The 23,528-nt window shown below is 38.5% G+C and overlaps 2 protein-coding genes and 2 long non-coding RNA genes across 4 annotated transcripts; 2 read left to right on the top strand and 2 right to left on the bottom strand.

Annotated features, from left to right (window-relative positions):
• Positions 1–1,390: 1,390 nt before the first annotated feature.
• Positions 1,391–10,222, top strand: LOC5517592 (aldehyde dehydrogenase 1A1). Its single transcript, XM_001637551.3, has 12 exons — positions 1,391–1,537; positions 4,502–4,606; positions 4,717–4,857; positions 5,330–5,456; positions 5,820–6,010; positions 6,771–6,884; positions 7,225–7,509; positions 7,913–8,077; positions 8,322–8,479; positions 8,824–8,898; positions 9,759–9,798; positions 9,959–10,222. The coding sequence occupies exons 1-12, from the start codon at positions 1,487–1,489 to the stop codon at positions 9,989–9,991; spliced, it is 1,485 nt and encodes a 494-aa protein (XP_001637601.1). The 5' UTR covers positions 1,391–1,486; the 3' UTR covers positions 9,992–10,222.
• Positions 3,517–5,973, bottom strand: LOC125563167. Its single transcript, XR_007308180.1, has 2 exons — positions 5,831–5,973; positions 3,517–5,453 (listed from the first exon to the last, which is right to left on the bottom strand). It is a non-coding gene; the product is annotated as an uncharacterized LOC125563167 (long non-coding RNA).
• Positions 9,280–10,420, bottom strand: LOC116601402. Its single transcript, XR_004290002.2, has 2 exons — positions 10,377–10,420; positions 9,280–9,669 (listed from the first exon to the last, which is right to left on the bottom strand). It is a non-coding gene; the product is annotated as an uncharacterized LOC116601402 (long non-coding RNA).
• Positions 10,421–15,694: 5,274 nt separating this feature from the next.
• Positions 15,695–23,329, top strand: LOC5517598. The gene is made up of 5 exons (XM_032362159.2): positions 15,695–15,896; positions 19,680–19,837; positions 21,523–21,717; positions 22,227–22,487; positions 22,530–23,329. Exons 1-4 carry the CDS (start codon positions 15,836–15,838, stop codon positions 22,449–22,451), a joined length of 639 nt encoding a protein of 212 aa, XP_032218050.1. The 5' UTR covers positions 15,695–15,835; the 3' UTR covers positions 22,452–22,487; positions 22,530–23,329.
• The last annotated feature ends 199 nt before the right edge of the window (positions 23,330–23,528 follow it).

Here is a 23,528-nt window from a genome sequence, read left to right on the forward strand (position 1 = left end):
CTTTTTTGACAGGGAATGGTTACCTAGAAAAACTAAACACTCTTTGTGCCTGCGTAGTTCCTTGTGGAGCGGTCCTTAGTTAGTGTCAGCCTTGAATCTGTTTCCACCTGCATTGCCATAGCAGGGGGTGTGGCACGTAGCAGATGCCCCCTAATATTTTGAAAAATTACAAGGAAATGACCAGTAGGGGTGTGGCTGTGACCCCCCGCTAATTACTTAATGTTTCTGTATTGTGTGCCCCCCCCCCCCCGAATATTTCGAAGCCTTCTACGGCCCTGAATAGTGAGGCAGTTTTAACCTATAAACACAAACTTGGAAATCTGAATCCATCCTGCAAAACCACCCTGTGTAATCCACCCTGCATCCACTGCATGCCCTGCAAATAAAACCCCATCCACAATTTTTGATGCAACCCCCTTACATCCTCACAAGGGAATTTTCTAATAAATAAAGATTTTGCTCACCAAAAAAAAAATAATATTACGTGACAATGTAAAATAATGAATAAACAGGATTGTATATGTATACGGTATCCCATCCTCAGTAAGACAAGACAGGCTGGAATTTTTAGAATGTTTTTGAAAAAAAAACTTTATCTTTTAGAGTTGAAAAGGGCTGGCTGGCTGAATTGTGGAATTGTCCTTGGATCATCAGAAATTCTTCGGATCTAGGGGGAGGGTTTAGGGCGTTTAAACCCCCCTTTGTGCTGCCAGAAAGACATATGTACAAAAACAACAAAACAACAACAACAAAAAATAAAAAAATAAATACCCCCTCGGGTAATACAAGCTAGATCTGCCCCTGAAGATATACCACCCAAATCGAAGGTTCCTAATCTAAGTTTTAAAAAAAAAGTTTTAAAATCACCATTGCTGGACTATGCCACGGCCTGATGGACAACCCATATCCTTATCGATTGTTTGGTGTAATGCACCATTATGGCAAGAAGTCTTTTCATGTCAAGCAAGCAGAAAATTAACAACAGCATTCTATGTGACGACTGTTACAAGCTAGGGCAATCCCCATCAATTCTAGTTTGGAAAACAAGTATTTTGGAAGGCAACAGCTTACCTATACAGGAACAGGGAACTTGAAACTGTCATAGAAAACAGTGAGTCGTACTTTTCAAATAAACGCCGATACGCAGATACGCGCGGAATCAAAGATTAGGATTCCTCGGCCCCAAATTCCACAGGGAACCCAACACATATTGGAAAGCACTGCCTAGAACAGCCTAAAAAACTGCCTGCTAGAATCTATATTTAATACCATTTGTTCGACAAATCGAATATTCTTATGTTTTGAACACCTATAAATATTTGACCTTATTTTTGTGTCTGTATTGTTAAAAATAATTGTTTCAGGGATTTCCTTGTAATCAAGGAACGCCTGATCGCTGTTTTCATTAGGGCTTTTAGGGTGGTCGTCATTTGGTACCATCTTTCCATCTTCTTCATACTCACTTCAGCTTTATTTTGAACTCAAAATGAGCGGAGATGTCGAACCGATCAGAAATCCACAGATTAAATACACAAAGGTAGCTATAATCGTGTATCTTACCTACCATTACCATCATTAGCCGTGAATGCATGCCATTTCTGCTCGAGAAAAGTTGTTTTCTGCAGTGTTCAGGCTCTACTCCGGTTTAAGAAATGTGTATCTTGCAACGGCGAGTTGCACCACAAAACGTCTTTTGTTTGGTAGAACGAAATTATGAAAACAGAGCTGAACACATAAGTTTTCTCTGGGAATTGTTATTGAGCCGGCGTAGTCCAGATCTGCTTACAAAACAAATATTTAGTCCACTCTTAAGTCAAGTCTCTTAAAGCAGTCATTCTCGAAAGCAGGAGAATTGTACAGGACCCGAAATGATCGCAGGTTCCAAAACGATCCCAGGACCCGAAATGATCCCCCAAAGTACCCCAACTGATCCCGGGACCCGAAACAATACCGAGGAGTCCGAGTCCCCGAAATCAACCTCAAGAAATTTTGGTAATGGACAAAGGGAAAGCGGAAAAAATCACTTGCAATTCTTAAAGCCTGATAAAGGGTTTTGGCCCCGGCAGTAAACCCATAAACAGAGTCCACAACAAGTACACAACTTTTAATTGCTACTGAAAGGAATACAACATAAACATAGCACAGCCTTGCTTATAAGAACAAATTGTTGACCTTCCATCAGACTCTAAACATTTGCAGTTCCGACACATGACTCTGACACTATAAATCTCTTTTCCGGTAAACATCACCCCTAAAAATCCATATTCATTTGACAACCAAACGTGTATTTCACCACAAAATCCATGTCCACATGAGCTAATATTTACTGACATGTTTTAGGCAGCCGGTTTGGCCGAGACGATGGCGAAAGACAAAAGCACACTAAGTAATGCACTCGAACAACCCTTTGACTACCGTTACAAAATGTGGCTTTAGTTGAAAGCAATATTTATGTGATTTTTTAATTTTCTTCATGTAGTTGGCCGTAAAACCCTGCATGATCTCATGATAGGTCTCTCATTCAACGAATACAAACAAACATGCACAAAAGTCACCTTAAGAACAACCTTTGGTTTTATCTGTGGATCAATGTGGAGACTTTCTTTTAAGTCTTGTTATCTACAAATGATTTATTCACGCTTGGTTCTTCAAATTACTTTCACGGGAATTGTCATTTGACCCCAATTTCTGACCCAACCACTTTATTTCCTGCGCAGTTGTATATTAAAATCTTTAATACTATGGTTTTAGTTAATGTAAATTTCCTGATAGTAACACAAATAATGCTAAAATGTTTAATATGTTTTTAAAACTGAAGGCCAATCCCTCCACATTCTTTTGTTTGTTTGTCATTACTGCAATTCCTTGGGGTTCATTTTGGGGAGTCTTGAGGATCAGTTGGGGATCGTTTCGTGTTCTGCGATCATTTTGGGTCCTGGGATTATTTTGAGTCCTGGGATCATTTCGGGTCCTGTACAGAATGCCTGCTGTTCCGCAAATTATTTTCTTTAAGCAAGCACAAAGAACCCTTGAAGATTGTCTATTTTCGACATGGAATGATTACCAAAGAAAAATTAAAAGCTTTTTGTGCCCAACATACATATGAGGGAAGGGGAGTAGTAGACAGCTGCATCCTAGCTTTTTCTTCTCTCGCCCCCTCTCCCCATCCCACTCCCTTGAGCTGCTACGCAGGCTACATAGTCCCCTGTGCTGCAGTCCTCAGGGTCATTATTTAACAGGGGGAGTGCTGTGTTTGGGGGGATAGTTGCGATTTTTTTACCTCAGATTAATGGGAGGGCCTACAATATTAATACATGGAAAGGGGAGGGCCTTGTTTTTTGAACAGGTGTTCCTATATATATTTTTTTAATTTTCTGGGGATAACACCAGACCCCTACAAAATAGATAAATGAATGTGATGCACCTTCTGTTTGCATTTTCATAACTTTCGTTTTGCTGGCCCTGAAAATCGTTGTCCCCTAAGTGTAGCTTCTAATTTATTTTTATCTTTTGCAGTTTTGGTTTTGTTATGGTTTTATTATAATAACATGAATTTACAAATTCCATTCATGTCAAAGTTCCCCCCCCCCCCCACTAACCTCTCAGACTGATGATATAAAAAAAGATATGCAAATAAGATTTCAGTTGGGGAGGAGGTAATGATACTGTTTTCTATTTAGGTTTTAACAATGAGCATTCCAAATGTTTGAAAATGGCAAAATTTCTATGGGGGAGCATGTCCCCAGACCCCCCAATACAAAACTACAGCCCCGAAATGTGGGCTCAAAATCAACAGTCTTCCTATCAACAGTCTTCCTATCAACAGTCTTCTTATCAACAGTCTTCCTATCAACAGTCTTCCTATCAACAGTCTCCCTATCAACAGTCTTCCTATCAACAGTCTTCCTATCAACAGTCTTCCTATCAACAGTCTTCCTATCAACAGTCTTCCTATCAACAGTCTTCCTATCAACAGTCTTCCTATCAACAGTCGTCCTATCAACAGTCTTCCTATCAACAGTCTTCCTATCAACAGTCTTCCTATCAACAGTCTTCCTATCAACAGTCTTCCTATCAACAGTCTTCCTATCAACAGTCTTCCTATCAACAGTCTTCCTGGCTTAGCCAGTTCTGCCACCCCTTCATGGGCATGCATAAGAGTCACCATTTTAGTGCTTTAGATTGGGTAGAGGGTACCCTGGTCCCAGAGCCTCGAGCGTCTCTATTCAGTGGCCACCTCACTGGCCACTAAATAGAGAGATACACGAGGCTCTGGAACCAGGGTGGGGTGAGGGTCCAAATTTTTGAACCAAAAAAAATTCAACTTAGCAGCCCTCCCCAATAATTAATGACCCTTAGTGTCAGCCTCAAATCAACCCCCACCTGCATAGCTAATTAATAGTGATGCATGTTTTAACGCATCTGACTTTACCCTGCTTCAACCCTGCCCAATAATTTACACTGTCTGCAAACTAATCACTGTTTTTTTTTACCTTTGCAGCTGTTTATTAACAATGAGTTTGTTGACTGCACCAGCGGTAAGGTTTTTCCAACAATCAATCCAACAACTGGAGAAAAGATATGTGACATCTCAGAAGGAGATAAGGTTAGAAATTTATGTATATTTTTTGTTGTGTCTGTGATTCCTTTTTTTGGTCGGTTTACCCGCTTGTTTCATATATGTCATTCAATTCTCAATTACTATTTTTGTTGTAGGAGGATGTCGATAAAGCTGTGAAAGCAGCCAAAGAGGCCTTTAAGTTGGGCAGTGCCTGGCGCACAATGGATGCTTCCATGAGAGGCAAATTACTGTACAAATTAGCACAGCTTATTGACAGGGATATTGCCTACCTTGCTGTAAGTTTAGCTGCCAAAAACAATAAGGTTCTACCATTGCTACTTACATAATCATTATGTGTGCAATTGTGTGATCCCTTTATATGTGTGATTCCAGAAAAATCAATTTTCATAAAAATGTGTACTCATTGTTGGCTGCTAGAATATGAATCACAATAGTTTTCTGCAATTGTCACTATTAAAACATTGGAGTAAAGAACTAATTCCTTTCTCAATTTTTTATATTTAGTCACCAAGCCAAACATTTTCTGATCAATGTTAATCATGGCAAAGGATAAAATGGAAGGAAATGAAAATGCAAAACCAAGAAAAAACAGAAAATTTGCACCAACAGAACCTCTAATGAGGCACTTCAATGAATGGAGAAGGAAGAATGACAATTCACTCTCATATCTCACTCTCTAGGCATTCTTACTTCTCTCAGTCTTCACTATATAGGAATGTGTGTCGTCATTGTGAATTTTTCTTTCAGAGTCTTGAGACCATTGACAGTGGCAAGCTATTCTCTGACTCAGTCGGTGATATGCAGTCAAGTGCTAATTGCTTTCGATACTATGCTGGCTGGGCGGATAAGGTCACGGGCAAGACCATCCCTGCTGGTAAAAGAAGAAATATATATATATAATATATATATTATTTCTTTACATAACCAATGAGATCTTGAGTAAATAAATAATTAAAAAAGGCTGTACAGATGAGATTTTTTTTTAATTAAAAGTTATTTTCATATTTATCAATATAAAAAGTTTAAATTTAGATTTTGTTTAGGGAAGGAGTGTATGTGTTCGGTGTGGGACATATGGCATGTAACCTTTTCACTTTTGTGGGTAATAGAAAGGTGTTTTTATCCACATACCAGAAACATGGACCTTTTAAGTTAGTTCTTAGGCTTAAGATATTGTTTGACAATCCTTATCAGTCTATGTAAACAAAATGGTGCTCTCTATTTGTACTATTTACAGATGGGCCATACTTTGTGTACACTCGACATGAGCCTGTGGGTCTAGTGGGTGCAATCACCCCATGGAACTTCCCTCTCAACATGGCATCTGTGAAAATCGCTCCAGCCCTGGCTTGTGGTAATGTGGTCATCTTGAAACCTGCAGAACAAACTCCTCTAACAGCTCTTTACTTTTGTGCTTTGGTTAAAGAGGTGAGACTATTTTACAGACCCATCAGGGTTCAAAATATTCAAAATCAAAATCTGCACTATATTTTGCCGGCTTTGTGGATTTTGTTGGGGAAAAAAGCCTGCATAGTAAAAATATGACAAGAGTGATGCAGAAAAAAAAGCAGGCAAAGACCAGAAAACAGCCGGCCGCTTTTTTGAGCCCTGCCCATAGTTAGTAAGTTAAGCTGAGGGTTTATTTACCCCTTAAGCAGACCATTATTAATTTTTGTGTAGACCACACACCCTAGTGTGTGTGTTTGGGGGTTGGGTCAGGGGGGTACTCCTGATCTCCTCCTGGCTATTGTCCTGCTTTTCTTTGTATATGTATATACAGTAACCCCTTAAGTTGGAGAGCTGTGTAGCAAAGCAGCTAAGTTCTTCTTTCTCATTGATCTCCTTTCTATTTAAGAGTGTAACTCAGCAAGGGAGGTACGAGAGTTTATATGATGTCACTTCCTTACTCAATAGGAAAATACTGCCCAAACATTTAGCTAAAACACTACCTGAACAGTAATTAGCAGAAAGCCTCCTAAAAATAATCAGAATAGGAACTTAAAGTTTGATATTGGATGGTAATTTTTTTCTACTGTTAATTTTTTTTCTGAAGGATAGTTGTGCTATTGGACGATTTTTTTTTTTTTGGAAATTTCAGCTGGCTTTTTAGGGGAATTCAATAAAGGGCTCGTATATCAAATATATCAACATAACTAATTATTGTATAATATTTCCAATTGTTGTTTAGGCTGGGTTTCCAGCTGGTGTAGTGAATGTCATCCCTGGGTATGGCCCTACGGCTGGCGCTGCCATCACCACACACCTGGACATTGACAAAGTCTCTTTCACTGGGTCGACTGAGGTAAAAATGAGACTGAGTTAATGATATCTATCTATCTATTGGATCTAACGATAAGTCATTTTCACTGGGTCGAAGCTGGGTTTATGATATTGGATTTAACTGACAAATATACAACTGAAACGTATACAAATGGAAGAAGTGTGTTTTGTTTTGGGAACAAAATTCTACAAGGGAGCAAGATCAGATCCTTATAGTACAGCATCTTTCTTGTATTCATCTGTTGGTTGTAGAGATTTACGTTTTTTGCAGAAAACTCCTAACATTAAAAATATCCCAATTCTTCTATAATTGAATGTAGTGATATTGAGTATTTAAAAGGTCCACATCTGATCACCTGTAGGTTGGCAGGCTAATCCAAGAGGCATCGGCCAAGTCAAACCTAAAGCGACTCACCTTAGAGCTTGGCGGCAAGAGCCCAAACATTGTTTTTGCTGACAGTGACATGGATTATGCAGTAGAGATGGCCCACGAAGCTCTGTTCTTCAACCAAGGGCAGTGTTGTAGTGCAGGGAGCCGCACGTTCGTCCAGGATACGATCTATGATGAGTTTGTAAAGAAGAGTGTGAAGAGGGCCAAGGCTAGAACTGTGGGGGATCCCTTTGACTCAGTAGAGCAGGGACCTCAGGTATTTTTACAAATATAACCCCCAATGGAGAATGTTGTTTGATGTAATCACCTGGACATAGCAGATAAAGGAAAGAGAGGCTTATGGAGGTGAAATTCGATAAAAGCGCGCTTTGACACTCACTGTCTCCTAATGAAATTTGATCAAATCTTTACCTAGCTGTTTTTCCAGGACCCCATAACTATACGCCTTCATCCCAAATTACCATTTTGAAATTTTGTCTTGAGCCTCCTTTAACAAAGTAGCTCAACGTAGGGGGGAGGTAATGGAGATGTGGGTTTCTTGGAGGCTGAAGACATTAAGCTAACAACAGTTTGGGAGCTGCATACCTTCAATGTACATAGTAATCGTGTTCAACCTTAACCATTCGAGCTTTGAAAAGGTATGTATTGGTTTGTCATAGATCGACCAAGAGCAGTTTGACAAAATCATGGACCTCATTGAGAGCGGGAAAAAAGAAGGTGCTAAGATGCAATGCGGGGGAGCCCGCCATGGGAATAAGGGGTTTTTCATCCAGCCGACTGTCTTCTCTGATGTCACAGATGACATGCGCATTGCAAAAGAGGAGGTAATAGCCTTCAATGTTATATTTATTTTCATGCTGCGGTAATTCCCATATGTTTTTTTTTTGCCATCAACATGTTGGTAATCTGATGACAGTGTAGTTGAGCTTAGCCAATCGCCGAGAACAAACAAAGTCTTTGAGATTTCTCTAAACACCGATTTTGCGGAGTTTTAAGACTTCTTGATGGAACCAATACAGGCATTATCCTTTCTTTCAGACTTTGTATTCTGGGCTTCTTCTCTTTTAGATCTTCGGTCCTGTGCAGCAGTTGATCAAGTTCAAGTCGGTGGACGAGGTTATTGAACGGGCCAACAACACGACGTATGGACTTGCAGCAGGCGTCTTCACTAAGAACATAGACACTGCCATAGCAGTATCAAGCGGTCTGCGAGCAGGGACTGTTTGGTAAGACAAATGCTAGCCGGCCAATTATGTTTTTTTTTTTCAGAAATGGAATCAAAAGTATTTCTCTTACTCCTGAGTTGTTTCATCTTCCATGTAGTAGGGTGCCTTTGATATTACAAGTCTAAAAATAGATATAAATGTAATAAATTCATCGCATAAGTAGCTATTTCTAAGGCTCTAATTCCTATTATTGAATTCTCCTTTCTTGGTACGGAATGCATTGGGAACAGAGATTTTGACTGATTTGAAAAGTCGTGTTCTTTATCAAAGTATGCCCTTATTTATACATACCACTGGTAGAGCTTGTTATGTGGTAATAATTTTACTGTCATTTGGTTCCTCAGGATCAACTGTTACGAGTGCGGGGCGCCGCAAGCACCCTTCGGGGGCTACAAGATGTCTGGATATGGGCGTGAATGGTTGGTACCAAGAGGCGACATGTCTGTGTTGATGGGGGGGGGGGTAGTGGTTGGTACCAAGGGGCGACACGTCTGTGTTGATGGGGGGGGGGGTAGTGGTTGGTACCATGGGGCGACACGTCTGTGTTGATGGGGGGGGGGGGGGGTAGTGGTTGGTACTAAGGGGCGACACGTCTGTGTTGATGGGGGGGGGGGGGGGGGGTTAGGATTGTAGCGGGCCTTGGAATATTGGGGGGGGGAGCAGGTTCCCCCAGTGCCACACACCCTAGGGGTGGATTTGGTCTGTGCCGGAATCCTTTTACTCAGAGAATAACATGCCAGAATGTTTTTGGGAGATTTAAAGCAATGAATGACATTTTGCCCCATTTCCGTGATATTTTAACGTTTTTTCAGGGTTTTTGAAATTGAAACCGATTTACTTCCAATCGAACATAACAACTTTTATCTCTTTTCACGTGCAATACCACCGATCGTAAGTCCAACTTACTCATCCTTTCTCTTGTTTATACACAGCCACTGATACAGCCCATGTCCCAATCAATGCCGTTTTTTGTTGTTGTAGCTTTTGTCATCCGAAAATAGATTAAAAGAGCTCTAGTCAGCCACAACGTTGTTATCGTTGTTTAACCAAAACTGGAAGACAATTCATCCCGAAGTGACCATCTATAAAGTTTTATACTTTCACTTACAAATTAAACCGAAGGTGTTCAGTATCCTCCTCAAAATCAGCAGCCGATGGAGATGAATACTCTCTATAGCACTTGTAATTTGCTAAGATGACAAAATGGCTGCTGGCTTACTGCGTCATGGTGCAAATTGTCCTTATTTACCCCATACCCTATCTTAATATTTTTTTCCAGGGGGGAATACGGCGTGCTACCCTATTGTGAAGTGAAAACGGTATGTATGTACAATGCAAGGAATTTCAATCAGAGTACTTTTTAAATATAAATAAAATCATTTTTTTCTCTATCAAACTTTTGCAAAAGTGACGGAAAAAGTGGGTAGAACGGTAACCGCCTTTTTCGTCACATTTATATATCTTTTCTTTTATTCGTAGGTGACGATGAAAGTACCACTGAAAAACTATTAAAGAGACGACCAAATCTCAAGCCACAGAGGAGAAGTTTTGACATCATCTCTTGATCACGAAAGTAACACTAAAAAGTCATTTAGTGACGACAAAATCTCAAGCTACTGAAGAGAAGAAATTAAATAGCCTGCTAGAAACACCTAATCTAGAATAAAAATCGTAATTTATATAGACAATTATAGAAAAAATTATAGAAAATTATAGAAAAAAATTATAGAAAAAAGGTTCTAATGTTATGTTGTTGTGGTTGTTTCAATCATTGAGCGATGAAGTCAAAACAGGGGTGCATCCAGGAGTTTCGAAAGGGGGAGGTGGGCGAGGAAGGATTTCAGAAAAGGGTAGGGGGTGGGGAGGATTCATTGTTCATCCTTGGGTTTCATTATACCTCTTGTAATTTTGAAGCCAATTATCTCGCAACGTCACGCGACTGAAAATAATCGTGAATAATAATAGTATATTTAACCACGTTAAAACACCTAAGAGCCAGAGGCTCGTTATAACGTGTACGTGAATAGAAATGCATCCAGTGTATGCCATCCCTCCTTTTGCTTCAGGTTTACACAGAAGAACTCATTTTAACTGGATGAAATATTTTTACATTTCAATGTATAGCAGTAAAACTCTGCAACCCCTAAAATAATCAAACCGACCCCCCTCACTTACGTCAAGACTGTATACAAGTACCTTCCGGGTGCAGCTTCGTTAATCGACCCTAGTCAAGCGAGGACTAGCCAACAGGTTGTGTTTCTACACTGACATAATATTTCAATATAGGCGGTAGCGCTGTTTGCACACGGAGGAGGGGGGGGGGGGAGAATCTGCTTGTTAGATAAGTACATGCTTCCAATTTGCGGTCATTTCGACGAACCCAAAACCATTATTATCATACCCATTATCATTGTGATTTGTGTTTTATAAAGCAAACAGGAATTATATAACCCAAAAGCATGATTAATGTTATATAAACATAACAATCATAACGGCTATTTTCAACAGTCTAGGACGAAAAGCGACACGAAATGTTGTATCAAAAATTACCTCGATCATACCCTGAGTGTTACTTGAGTAGATTCCAGGTCCCAATATAACGCTATTAAAAAAAGTATATGGAATGATTATATTTTAATGCCAAAAAGAATCTGACACGCTCTGTAAGAATATTCAGGGAATTAAATTGGTATGCTCAACTCTCACTTTGACCGCCTTTAGTGTATAAGGCCGACTTTGATCTCCCGACTACCACCCCCTTAGTAAGCGCAAAAAGCTACAAAATCTTAATAAAGTCTTTGCGTAATTGTTCAAGCCTGTGATAATCTTAATTTTACGCGCAGACCAATTTGCATCAAAAAGCGTTTCGACGATAGACGTGAGAATCACTGGTCTGACCGTTTAAAGCTTTTATGCACCAAAAGACACAGCAATGCTGACACACCCCTTTTTGAAAGCACTGTGCATTTCACTGCCAAAATATAGCATGACACATTTCTCATTAATGTTAAAAGCGAGACGACAATGGTCTTGCAATGCCGGTTGCTCCATTGTCAGGACTGCATGTCTAGAGAACGCAAAGAACTGTTACCCTAGCGATGCTTTGCCCTCGATTGCCTCCCTGAAGAAGGTATATAAAGGCACACACCTGTGTTGCAAAATCAACATCTAGAAACTTGTGCACTTTATACAATAGAAACCCCTCCGGACAAAAACTTTCAATATAGAAACATAAAGACCAAGCTAAGCCTGTTGAGTTTGTTTTTTGGCTTATGCATTTGTAGGTTTCGAGAGAGACAGAGAGAAACACCTCTCTTTGTGTGCTTTTTTCCTTCTCTGATGGACGTCCTATAGGTTGCCTAACGAGATGCTTTTAAAAGCGTACTGTGTTTTTTCAATAGAAAAACGTGTCTCTGAACCGCAAAGCGATTAAACAAGTGTTTTAGCATTTAGAAGTAGATATCATAGACTAAGATTTTTTTCCTTCAACTGTCTCCCTACATCTATGAGCACAAAGCAATCAATTTATGCATATTTGTATATTTTAGCATTTCACTATCCTAAACTTTCGTCATTAATTTTCCCTTTTCAAACTTTATGACCAAGTTTAATGAACGTTTAAAAGGATTCGAGTATTCTATTCTCAGTTTTTTAAAATTATTATTAGTCGGTTTTATCATTCTCGTTTAAGTTACAAGGCTTCAACCCAAATTAGCATTTATTTGCATAAGGTGTGCCCTTTTTAGCCAAGTCTTACTTATCACCTCAACTTTATTGCATTAATGTTTAAGGGCGCAAAACGGATCTGTTCCGCAAAATATCTGTTCCACAGCCCGTTTTTTGCTGACTGGGAAGATGTTAGACCCCTCGGTTGCTGGAAAAAAATTTGTCACGAATGGTTCTGCTGGCAAATTTCTCGAACTAGTTGTGCTGGGGATATTTTGGGGGGCGTTGGAGCGAATGCTTGGGATAAAAATTGTCCCGACCGGTTATACGGGCAATTATTCATGTGCTAAAATGCCTAACCACTGCTGGCTAGGAAAAAATCCCAACCAATGCTTGCTGGGGAAAAAAAGGAATGGTCCCTCCTGGGAAAAACAGATAATTTTTCCCAGCAACTTTTAAAATGGATATTTTTATCAGAACATATTTAAACGACGAAATATGCCATTAACGTGTTTCGGAAAGGGGGATCATTGTAGGCCCTTCAATGTTGATACCAGTGTCTATAAATATTATCTGGACAGTCAAAAGGGAGTTGCATCAAGTATGTCGGTTGCTAGGTCAAACTATATTATCACTTTTGAGTTCTTTACGATACAGTATTGGGTTACGAGACCAACGCTAGTTAAAGTAATTATCGCACTCACGGAATAAAAAAATGCCTTATCGTATAGCATATACTCTTTATATAATAAATATATTAAACAGTATATACTCTTTAATATAAACATAATACAAGAAGGTGCTTCAAATTAAAGTCAATCAAACCCATGAAAAAAAAAAAAGAACTTTCTCTAGCAAAGTATTCGAGACTTTTATATACACACATATATACAGTATATATATAACTAACTTTAAGTTAGAACTATCTCTAATATATCACCAAATTTCACACCGAGTCCATTCGGTAGATCCAGTTACGGAAACAGGGTTCGATTAGAATGTATCTATCTTAGCTATAGTCTAACATAGAAGTATATAACAATACAATTGTTTAAGTGAGGCATTGAAGGAAACCATTTCATCATAAGGCAAATATTTTGGTATATTTTTGTAAAAAGAAAATCATCACGCGAATATTTTGGTAAGCTAATGATTATCAATATTTTGTTAAGCTAAAAAGAAACAATATTTCATTAGGCTATATTTTGTTGAGCTCTTAATTACATATTTCCATCACACCAATATTTTGGTAAACTTTTAGTGTTAAATTTTCATCACGCAAATATTTTGTTGAGCTAAACTTTATGAAATAGTTTCCATATCACCAATATCTTGGCTGAGTTTTTATTATAAAGATAATAAAAACAAAAAGAATCACCATGGTTAGGCAACTTCGGTATATTCTCGCATTTTCAATGAACAATGGCCGAGTGGGTTGTTTACTAGTAAAAGAACAAAAACAGTTTTAGCTTGAATCTCGGCCTCCACGTGCAAGAGGTATCAGTATTGCTGGCCTTTTTGGTTATCTTTGCAAAATCTTTCAGGGAGCCGACGAAAAATTGCAATTTAAGATTATCTGACAAAATCTTAATTCTTCCTGATCAATGGCTCACGTTTCCTGAGTTTGAGTGTAGTGTTTGACGAGCCATTTGACTTTTGAGAGCAAAAAGGGTCAGGGTTTCCTCATTCATTACAACTCCCGAATCAGACCCCTATTTCTCTTCTACTTTCGAAAAAAAATAATCTCATCGACTTATTTTTTAACATACTTTCCATACGTATCACCTAAAGGTAAAAGCGAATTTCATTGAGCTCGTCGTAGCATCCAGCTGAAGCTTGTATCCGTCTAGAAAATACACCACACAAAAGAAACAACTGAAAGCGAAACCTTACATCGTCTCGAAGCCCTACAAGTATACCTTTTTCTAACTTAAAGCGCGCGAATTTCCCCAATGCCATACGGAAAATATTTTCACAAAAATCTCCAAATTCCTTTCGCATTACTGTAACAAAGAAAAGAGTTTACCGACGGAGTCATTGTATTCTCAGGACGTTACTAAACACTTAGTAATAGCTGGAAAAATATAAACTTCCGGTCTGCCTTCCTCGTTTGGCCAAGTGGCAAGCATCTTCGCGCTTGTCCCTTGTGGATAATCGAAAGACAAGCTTTGACTTGTGACTGGGGTTATCTTGGCAAATTACTGTCAGAAGAGAGAAAAACGCGTCCAAAACTGCCTGTTTTTGTGCTTTTAATTAAGGACACAAGCCATTGAGGATTTGTGCAGGAAATTGCTATGTCGATGAAGAAAAAAAACACTTCACGAAGCCTTAGGTCTATAGATGTATTGTAATGCAAACTTTTGCAAGGAAAGAAATTTGAAACTGCCGGTTCTTTAGCTCGATAGTTTCCTTTTTTTGTTTGTTACGCACGCTTAAGCGATGCCGGCAATTTCTATTATAAACAAATTAAGCTTGTGCTAATCAGGAATTAAACGGTTTTTCTCACTTCGAGGCGCATGTTTAAGCAATGCCGGTAATTTCAATTCTAAATAAACCAAGTTTTAATAGTCGGTGATTCGTTATTTATGCAATCGTTATTGATTGCTAAGACGCATATTCTACTTTTCACGGCAATCAATGACAATCTCCTGAAACTTGTGTTGCATTTTGCGCCGAAAGAGTTTTGAATTTCAAATTGAAATGATCTATTAAATTTTGCCAAAAAAGCGAGGCTTGGCTTGTTGACCGAATGTGCGACATGCATGCCAGTTACATGCGACTTGCAAGTTAGGTAATAAACAGTCCGATATTGAATCAATCAAAGCAACTGTTGTTGCAATATTTACGTTTAACTGTTAGGCTTTTTACGACAAGATGGGAAGTACATTGAGACCTTAAAAACAGGGGGAAACTTTGTTACAGTTCATGGCCTGTGCGGCAAGCTCTCCCAAATATGGCGACCAGTTCGGACGTCGGATTTCCGGCCGTTCCCTTTCTCCGACAAAGCAGTCAGAAAAGCGTGATAAAAAGTTCAAACGATACTAGCTAAACTTACAAAGCAATAAAGGGCCATGGTAAATTTCCTGCATTGTATCTGTTTGACAAAGTCAAATGAAAATTTACATAAAAGACGGAAATTGATGGAAAAGTTTAACTCAAAGCCGAATCACCGGTTTCAAACTTGCCCGTATATAGAGTCTCTTGGCGAACTTTGTTCAAACTCTCAACTAAGCCAGTGTTTTATTGTAAACTTCCTATCTTTGGGGTCATCGCTTGGGCACTTCAAAATCTTAATATAAATTTTCGCTCACCGGGCTCCTTCAACTATGGAAAACCCTCTGATCAAGACCAGACTTTTTTTTTTAAATCGTTCCTGAATTTATAATAATACCGAAGACGGTTTAACCAGGAAGCAAATCCCTCGAGGTTTGCGTTCGACTCGAGACACGTGGCTTGTTGATTACACAGTCATCATCGATTCCCCGCCCAGCTGTCAATCAAATCATCCCACCCTTGTATAAAACGGATAACATTCAAGCACTCGTTAGACAGACCTAGCAAGAGCTTATAACGCTGCAAGCGAATCTCAGTCAATTCTCAGCCATTTGTCTTTAGACACCCAAAACTGTCGGCCTAGAACTGTGTCTTATCCTCTGATTTTTTGGGGCTAATCGTCACCTCCGCGCTGGAATGGAAGATATTCTACGGGACTTCTTCAATGATAACGAAAGATACATCATGGCTACATATGGTAGGTGCTATATTCCATACTCTACAAATATAAGACCTATGTATCTAGCGCCCAAATCTCACAGAGCTCCTCTGAAATACTTTTTGTTTTATTTAAAGTCAACATATTGCAATAGGGCTGTGAAGTTGTCAAATTTAATAATTGTTAAAAAAACACGTTGCTTCGTTGCTTAGCTTTTCACACTGATGATCACAAAAGGCAATATGCAACAAACCAGGCTCTCTTGTCACAAGTGTTCTGACCTCTGAGAAATCCTAGATGGTCTGTCAAAAACCTCCCCCAAAAAATCTGCTGCCAGCTTTGTTTGTTTGAAGGGAACCAGAACCCATGAAGGCAAAACATTGTAAAGTTAATAAAAAGTGTATTGCGATTTCGAGGAGAGGTTTCACTGAAATAGCGTGATACAAGATGTTATAATAATTGAGCATCATTGCTCTCTTAAGGTGTAACAGGCCGTGATCCATTAGACAGTTGAATTCACGCATGAAGAAACAAGGAGAGGTCGGACGTTTTCTTCCTTTTATCGATGCTTTTTTTCTCTGAAATTACGACATGCCTTTGTTTACAGGATATGTTTCTTAAACACCACGCTAAGAATTGTTTAATAATCGTCTTTGGTCATTTTTTTTTCTTTGTTTGAGAAGAGAGAGAGAGGAAGTTCAAATTTTATGCTGCCGCATTCGCGCAGAATAAAAACAAGACATCGATAACACTTAGAGCTCACTTTTCTAAGTCTATAAGAAAATTAAACGTTTTCCTTTTCGCCATAAAATAAAGACTAAATGCGAAAGTGACTTTTCTAACCACTTCCTATAAAGCTAAGGCTCATCGGTCTTTACAACAAACTAAAGACAGAAAAATGCGCGGTTTTCGCTTTCATATCTCCAACCATTCTACTGGTGGCATCCTAAGAAGACAAGATTTGTTTCAATTTTGCCCAACAAAATAACAACTTTTTTCTTCCTAACGCCATTCTGTGAAACCTTCAAAAAAGCAAACAATCTGATGTGTACATGGATTGAAAAATACGTGTGATTTTTTTTATTTTTTTTATTATTAGTTTTTTGTTTGACGGCGTGACGTCTAGGTTTGGATCCTAATAGCGCTTGGAATTTGGCTTGAATTTTCTATGCAACTTCAGTGGATAATTTTGAAAATACAACTGCATGTTTACAAATTTAAAAGCATTTTGAGTCGGCAAGCCATTTTCTTCTCGCACGTTACCTTAATACTTTCAAAACTTAACGACTTAAATGGAAAATTATTCTAAATTGATTGTTTTTAGTCACTGTTCTAAAAGTTGCTTGCAATTCGTGACGCAGCATGCCGGTTGCATATAACTAGAGGTGCGACTGGCAGTATTTTGTTGTTTGAATATCTTTACCAATTTCAATGGAAAACAAAACAAGGCAATAAAGGACGCGTATCCTTAGAAAGTAAAGAGTATTAGCCATTTAACTAGACAATAGCGTGGTGCAAGTTGCATGCAATCTTGATGCCAAGTTTGCTTTGTTACTCGGGTGCAAAGCGCGGCATTTCCAAAAGCGGTGTAAACAAACTCAAACAAAGGAAAAGTGAGCTTTTACAAGGATGTTTACCTTAGCTTGTAAGTGCATACGAATTAGAAAACAGATTCACGAAACAGATTCACAAACTAACAAAATATGACTGTCCAGGAGTTTTATCTTTGACAGGAAATAATGCATTTGCAGTGATCGCCATGTGAAAATGTAACTACACTGTAACAAATCTTTCCTTCCGACTTCGATCATCATATGACCGCATCTTTCCGGGCCTTCGTTTAGTAGCTTTTCTAGTTTTGGGGGTAGTCGTGAACTTGACGAGACTTGTGACAAAGCAACATTTATTTTAAGGCTTAAAGAACCACTATCTCTCTATCCTTCTGCCAAAGATTCATCTTAAGATAAAGAAGAAAAATAGTGTCCAAGCAAACACGAGCACTAAAAATAAAAAGAGCTTTACTCAATTTGTTAAAGATTTCGTTTAAGATCTTAGTCAAAACGAGTTTGAATTGCGATTTGTTTACAGCTTTGTCGGTGTTCTAAACTCAATATCATTATCAGTACCTTTTCGAGTGTTGTGCGAAGATCAACATAACAATATTTCATGGCGGTGCGACTGAGGCACATTTTGGCCATATATTTCCTGATTGTATAGGAGCATTTGCATTTTATTCAGCTTGTTGTGGAGGTTTCCCGACTCTTCCACTGGCACTCGTTTGTTCTCTAGATACGGAAATGCCTTTAGGGTGTAGAAAGAGCCTAATTGAAGTTTGTTTTCATATTTGAAGATCCGGAAAAGGCGAGGATGATTTCGACAACCATAGACTAGAAATTCTGATGGGTATCGAATAGTCTGCATCGGCGTTCTGTCATCGCTCTTACTTTAATTCGAGGATTCTCTATGAAAGAAGACTATAACAACAAGATGAAAAAAATTAAGTAAATTAACGCATAGTTACCAAACACGAGAGACATAAATTGAGGGAAATCGACTGTTTTATTTTAATTGAAGTTCCATTGTTCGGTGTCAATTTTCCTGATCGAAATGCCAATACAGCCATCTTATCCTTAGTCAATATAGCCCAAGTTTGGTTACGCCCCGTAAACAAACGATAATCAGCAAAAGCACGTTTTTTGATCGAGATCACTGTTTGTTAGTCAATGCCGGAAAAATGTAAAGTTCGGACCTCTGGAATGCTGTATAAAGAGCATAAACAATCTTTTATTCGAATGGTTATTTTTATACTCAAGTGCGAAAAAACGTATTGTCAAGGTGTATCTTAAAGGTTAAATACTATTTTGTTAAACAGACAAATATTTTGGCTTATTTTTGTATAAATTTTACAACAACTTTCGTCATTTGAGAGCCACTTTGGATGAACAGCGACATATTTTTTTTTACTACAAACGATTGAATGTGGGTTAAACCACATTCACAAGGCATTTCCTATTACCGAGTAAAAAATGAGATATATTTGAAGCCTAATTATCACTAATGTAAAGAGAAGAACCAACGCCTTTGAATAACCAAACTTCAGTTATCTACCAAAGTTCAGTTATCTATGTGAGCACAATTATCAGTAAAACAATACTATGAAATCTTTGATTTTTACAATGACTATTTACAAATACTTAGATTGGGAGGCTCCGTTTGTGTGGTCTTTCAGTTTCACAGAAATAATATTTCACTCTATTTTTGGAAGAAATCTATACACTCAATGAATTAACAACAAACTTGGGATTTGGTATAGTGTTCCAAAAGCATTACAACATTGAGGCTCTAGAAATTTCTATTCCACACATGAAAAGTGCACATTTCTAACTTTATTATAGTATTTAAATAAAGGTAATTAAACCCTCCCAGAGAAGTCCACGTGCTGGTATAAGATTTCCTGCTATCTCTTAGGGTATAAAATATGACCAACTGCTATTCCTAAAAGGATTTTTTTATTGTTTTCACGATTCTGCTATCTCTTATGGTATAAAATTCGACCAACTGCTATTACCTAAAGGGTGTGTAGCGGTTTTTCCGATTCTGCTAAGTTTTGGGGTTGAAAAATCCCTTCGACCACACCTGATTTGCCATCTCTTAAGTTAGAATTTCTGTTGATCACACACAAAGTTCTATCCCCTAAAGTTAAAATTGATTTTACCAACAATCACCCCGTCTGTTTTTATCAGAGTGCCCCTGGGTTCATTAGACCCTATTTCTATCTAAGTTTGATCTTTATTATGTAATAATTTCCTTTGCTTTTTTTAGGATGCGATGAAGACCTGAAACCAAAACGAGAGCAACGAGACCATGAAACGTACTCTTCGTGTTGCTATAGCAACACGGTTAGTACATATCATGCTCTTCATCCAGGACACGCCTGGGAACGTGTACATTTTCTCAATCTGAGAAGTGTTTATGAAAAGGTAAGGTTTCAAATCTTTTTAAGTTGAATATTTTTGTCACCGTTTTTTTTATTGTATTAGCTTTTCTACCATACAATTTTCCAAACCTACCAGTAAAGAGGCCTGCTTTTCTAGCCAAATTGACATTGTTTTCATTAAAGAAGTTAAAAATGTATTTGCAAGAAAACTTTAAACATCTATGATAAATTCGTTTTAGTCCTTTGTTACAACTTTAAATTTAGATTACCATGACTGGGAACATTAGGATAAAACAAGGATCAATCAATCAATTTTTAATTGGTAAAACTTGGTTATAATATTCACAGGCAGGGCCTTAGCAGGGGCTGGGGCACTGGGGGCATGTGCCCCCCCCCCCCCCCCCAATATTTAAAAAAAATTATAAGGAAATGACCAGTAGGGGCGTGGCTGTGCCCCGCATTGTTTTCTTAATGTTTCTGTATCGTGCCCCTAATAATTTGAGGCCTGCTACGGCTATGATAGGAAGAGCCAAAGCCGGAGTCTCAAGTGGCTTATCGATGTATAGTTTACAAGATTGGTACAATGATGACATTCCTTCATTCCTTTGCATATTTATATGACTTAAAAATATATATTTACCTTGATCAATGTAAAAACAAGAGGACTGGACTTGCTGGATGCCCCCCCCCCCCCCCCCCCCAATATTTTCAAAAATTATAAGGAAAAGACCAGTAGGGGCGTGGCTGTGCCCCGCATTGTTTTCTTAATGTTTCTGTATCGTGCCCCTAATAATTTGAGGCCTGCTATGGCTATGATAGGAAGAGCCAAAGCCGGAGTCTTAAGTGGCTTATCGATGTATAGTTTGCAAGATTGGTACAATGATGACATTCCTTCATTCCTTTGCACATTTATATGACTTAAAAATATATATTTACCTTGATCAATGTATAAACAAGAGGGCTGGACTTGCTGGATGCAAATGAGAAAAAAAATTTTTTTTAACTTTAATTCGATAATAAGAGTAATACACCTAAAGACATCGATGTTTAATTTGTTATGTTCATGAAAAAGAATTTATTATGTTTAGAAAAAGAGTTGATCATACGTACCGTAAACTTCAGTTTTCGGTTGGAGCGAAAATGAGTACTAGCACGTTCTAGGACTTCAAGATTTGGAATGCTTGATTATACGAGAAGATCATCCGGTTAGTTTGGTCCGCCATTTTGAAATACTGGGGTACTGTGTTAGCCTGGGAACAAGTTTTAGAGAGTCCACAGGCACCCCAAAGATGATTTTCGCTTTTTGTTGAAAAAGTAAAAGAAAAAAGTTGAAGAAAGAAAAAAAGAAACATAACTTAAAGTAGTTTAGAAATGCCCAGTACTATCTAAGCAATAAATAAGTAAAATCAATATCTGTCATAGGTGAGAACATTTGTACGGAAATAGAAACAAGCACAAAGCGTGTGTACCACACGTACCATAAACCGGAAGTCTATTCCATGTATTAGGGTGTGGCGTGACAAATATAGCCATAGAGTTCCACCGTATTCTAAATCTAACGTTGTTGATACGGGAAGAGACTCGCAAAAATATGATAACAAGAAACGGAAGAGGAGCGGTAACAAGAAGGGAGGGACGGATATATTTAAGTAAAATGAGAGAAATATGTGTAAAAGGATCATACTGTGCTGCCTATCCAACTCATGACAACTTCCATTTTGTCTCCAGGTGCAATGTCGCAAGAACAAGCACTCAAAGCAACGCATAACGCAAGCGATAGTGGATATGATGGTGACGTATAGCGCGCAGATTCAGCGACTCGAGGTGTACGTAGAGAGAATCCCGGAGGCCGCTAAACTTTGCGGCGATCACAATGGACAAGTCCCTCTCAAGCCACGTATGGATAACATCATGTTAACAGAGGTAAGAGAGCAGTTATTGCTCAGGCAAGAGGGGTAGAGGGGGTAGACACCTTGCGGAGGAGGTAAAGGGGCAGCGAGGGGGGGGGGGGGCACAAAAATAAGTCGCGTATGGATAACATCATGTTAACAGTGGTAAGAGAGCAGCTATTGCCCAGGCAAGAGGGGGGAGAGGGGGTAAACACTTTGCGGGGGACAAAAGGGGGGCACAAAAATAAGTCGCGTATGGATCAGGGAAAATCATGCGATGTGGGAAAGCAAACATTTCAAAAGCGAAAGGGAAGGTAAAATCATAAAAATGAGGGAAGGGGGGGGTAAGATTTGCTTTTTTCGCACAAGTCGTGCGTGTACATTGCAACTTGCAGAGGTTGGAGATGCATTCGAAACACAAGGGGGACTAGATCCCAGTTAGCCTGTCAAGGATGGGGACAATGGTGGCAAATCCCATAGATGTATAGCAAGAGTAATATTTTTGAAGTATATCACTGATAGCTGCATTTCACTTTATTCTAGGACTACCAAAGTCATCAATACTTCTCCGTGGACCTTGATTCGATTTACGAGTCCGCCGCCACAGGGTGCCCGGTCTACAAGCTCTCAACTGTTGACTCTGACCGAAGAAATCGATTTCGACTCGTTGTATACATTGTGTATCTCGACGGCACCCGAAGCAATCCGACGTACAGCCTGTCGTTCCTGCTTCGCAGCAAACGGACAACACGATGCTCTCCTTTCTAAAGCTACTTGCGTTTTGTACTGATGCGTCATTCTTTAACTTAGAGTAAGTTAGGAAGGCACTTGAAGGGGTTGCGTGCCACTATCCATTTTACCATCTACCGTGAGCCACGATGGTAAAAACGTTTTTTTAAAGAGGCTTACTCGACCTACCCATAATGCATTGCTATGAGTGCTATTTCTTATAACAATTGCCATTTTTTTAAAGGCTTTCCTTGACAACAATGCAATGCATTCTGGAACAGTTGAATTTGTCCCCTACTTATACATTATAACATTTTTTTCTTCAACTTCAATGTTTAATTCCAGCTCTAAAAAGTGGGATATTGTTTTTTTGAAATTACAGTAGTGTTTGGTGAGGCAGCTACTAAAATGTGATTTCCGCTGAAAATTCGGTGTATCAAGCAACGTGTTTTGTAAATATATGTTAAGGTTATATATTCATAAAGTTATCTTTCATAAATTCAGGTCACTTTTTGATACGTTATTTATGTCATTAACTTTGATAACATCGTAGTGACTAATGCAATAAAACGAAAAAATGTAAATACATTCTTTTGAAAACAAAGAAAGGGGAAATTTTAATTAGTGACTGAAAATACTTTGAAATGTATTGTTTTATAGTATAATTTGTATTGACGATTTTTGAGTCTCCAATTATTTAGCTCTCTGTGAGAGAAACTTTGTAAACCTCAGCGGAAGTGAAAAAGTTACAGTATCGATCAATGAAGGTCAACATATCAGAGAATATAGGAGCTAATATTAGTACGATATGTTATAGTGCGATGTAGTATACGCTATTTTCTATCACACACAATAGTTACTGTTAATTTAAAGTTTATACAAAATTGATCATTAATAAAATGGAATACTTTATTAAACGTGTGTAGTTTGTGAATTTAAAGGTATCTATTTCCGAAGCTGGGTGAATGGAAAAAGCAGCACCGATCGTTCTGTCTGTACGATATAAAACGCTACAAACTGCTATCCTCAAGGGGGTCTCATACTAGTGTATCATCACTTCACAACAACTGGACATTGATGTAATCAGTAGAGGGATGTGCTTGAGGACCAGAATTT

Source organism: Nematostella vectensis, chromosome 5 (assembly GCF_932526225.1).
Source record: "Nematostella vectensis chromosome 5, jaNemVect1.1, whole genome shotgun sequence".
Classification (NCBI taxonomy): Eukaryota; Metazoa; Cnidaria; class Anthozoa; order Actiniaria; family Edwardsiidae; genus Nematostella; species Nematostella vectensis.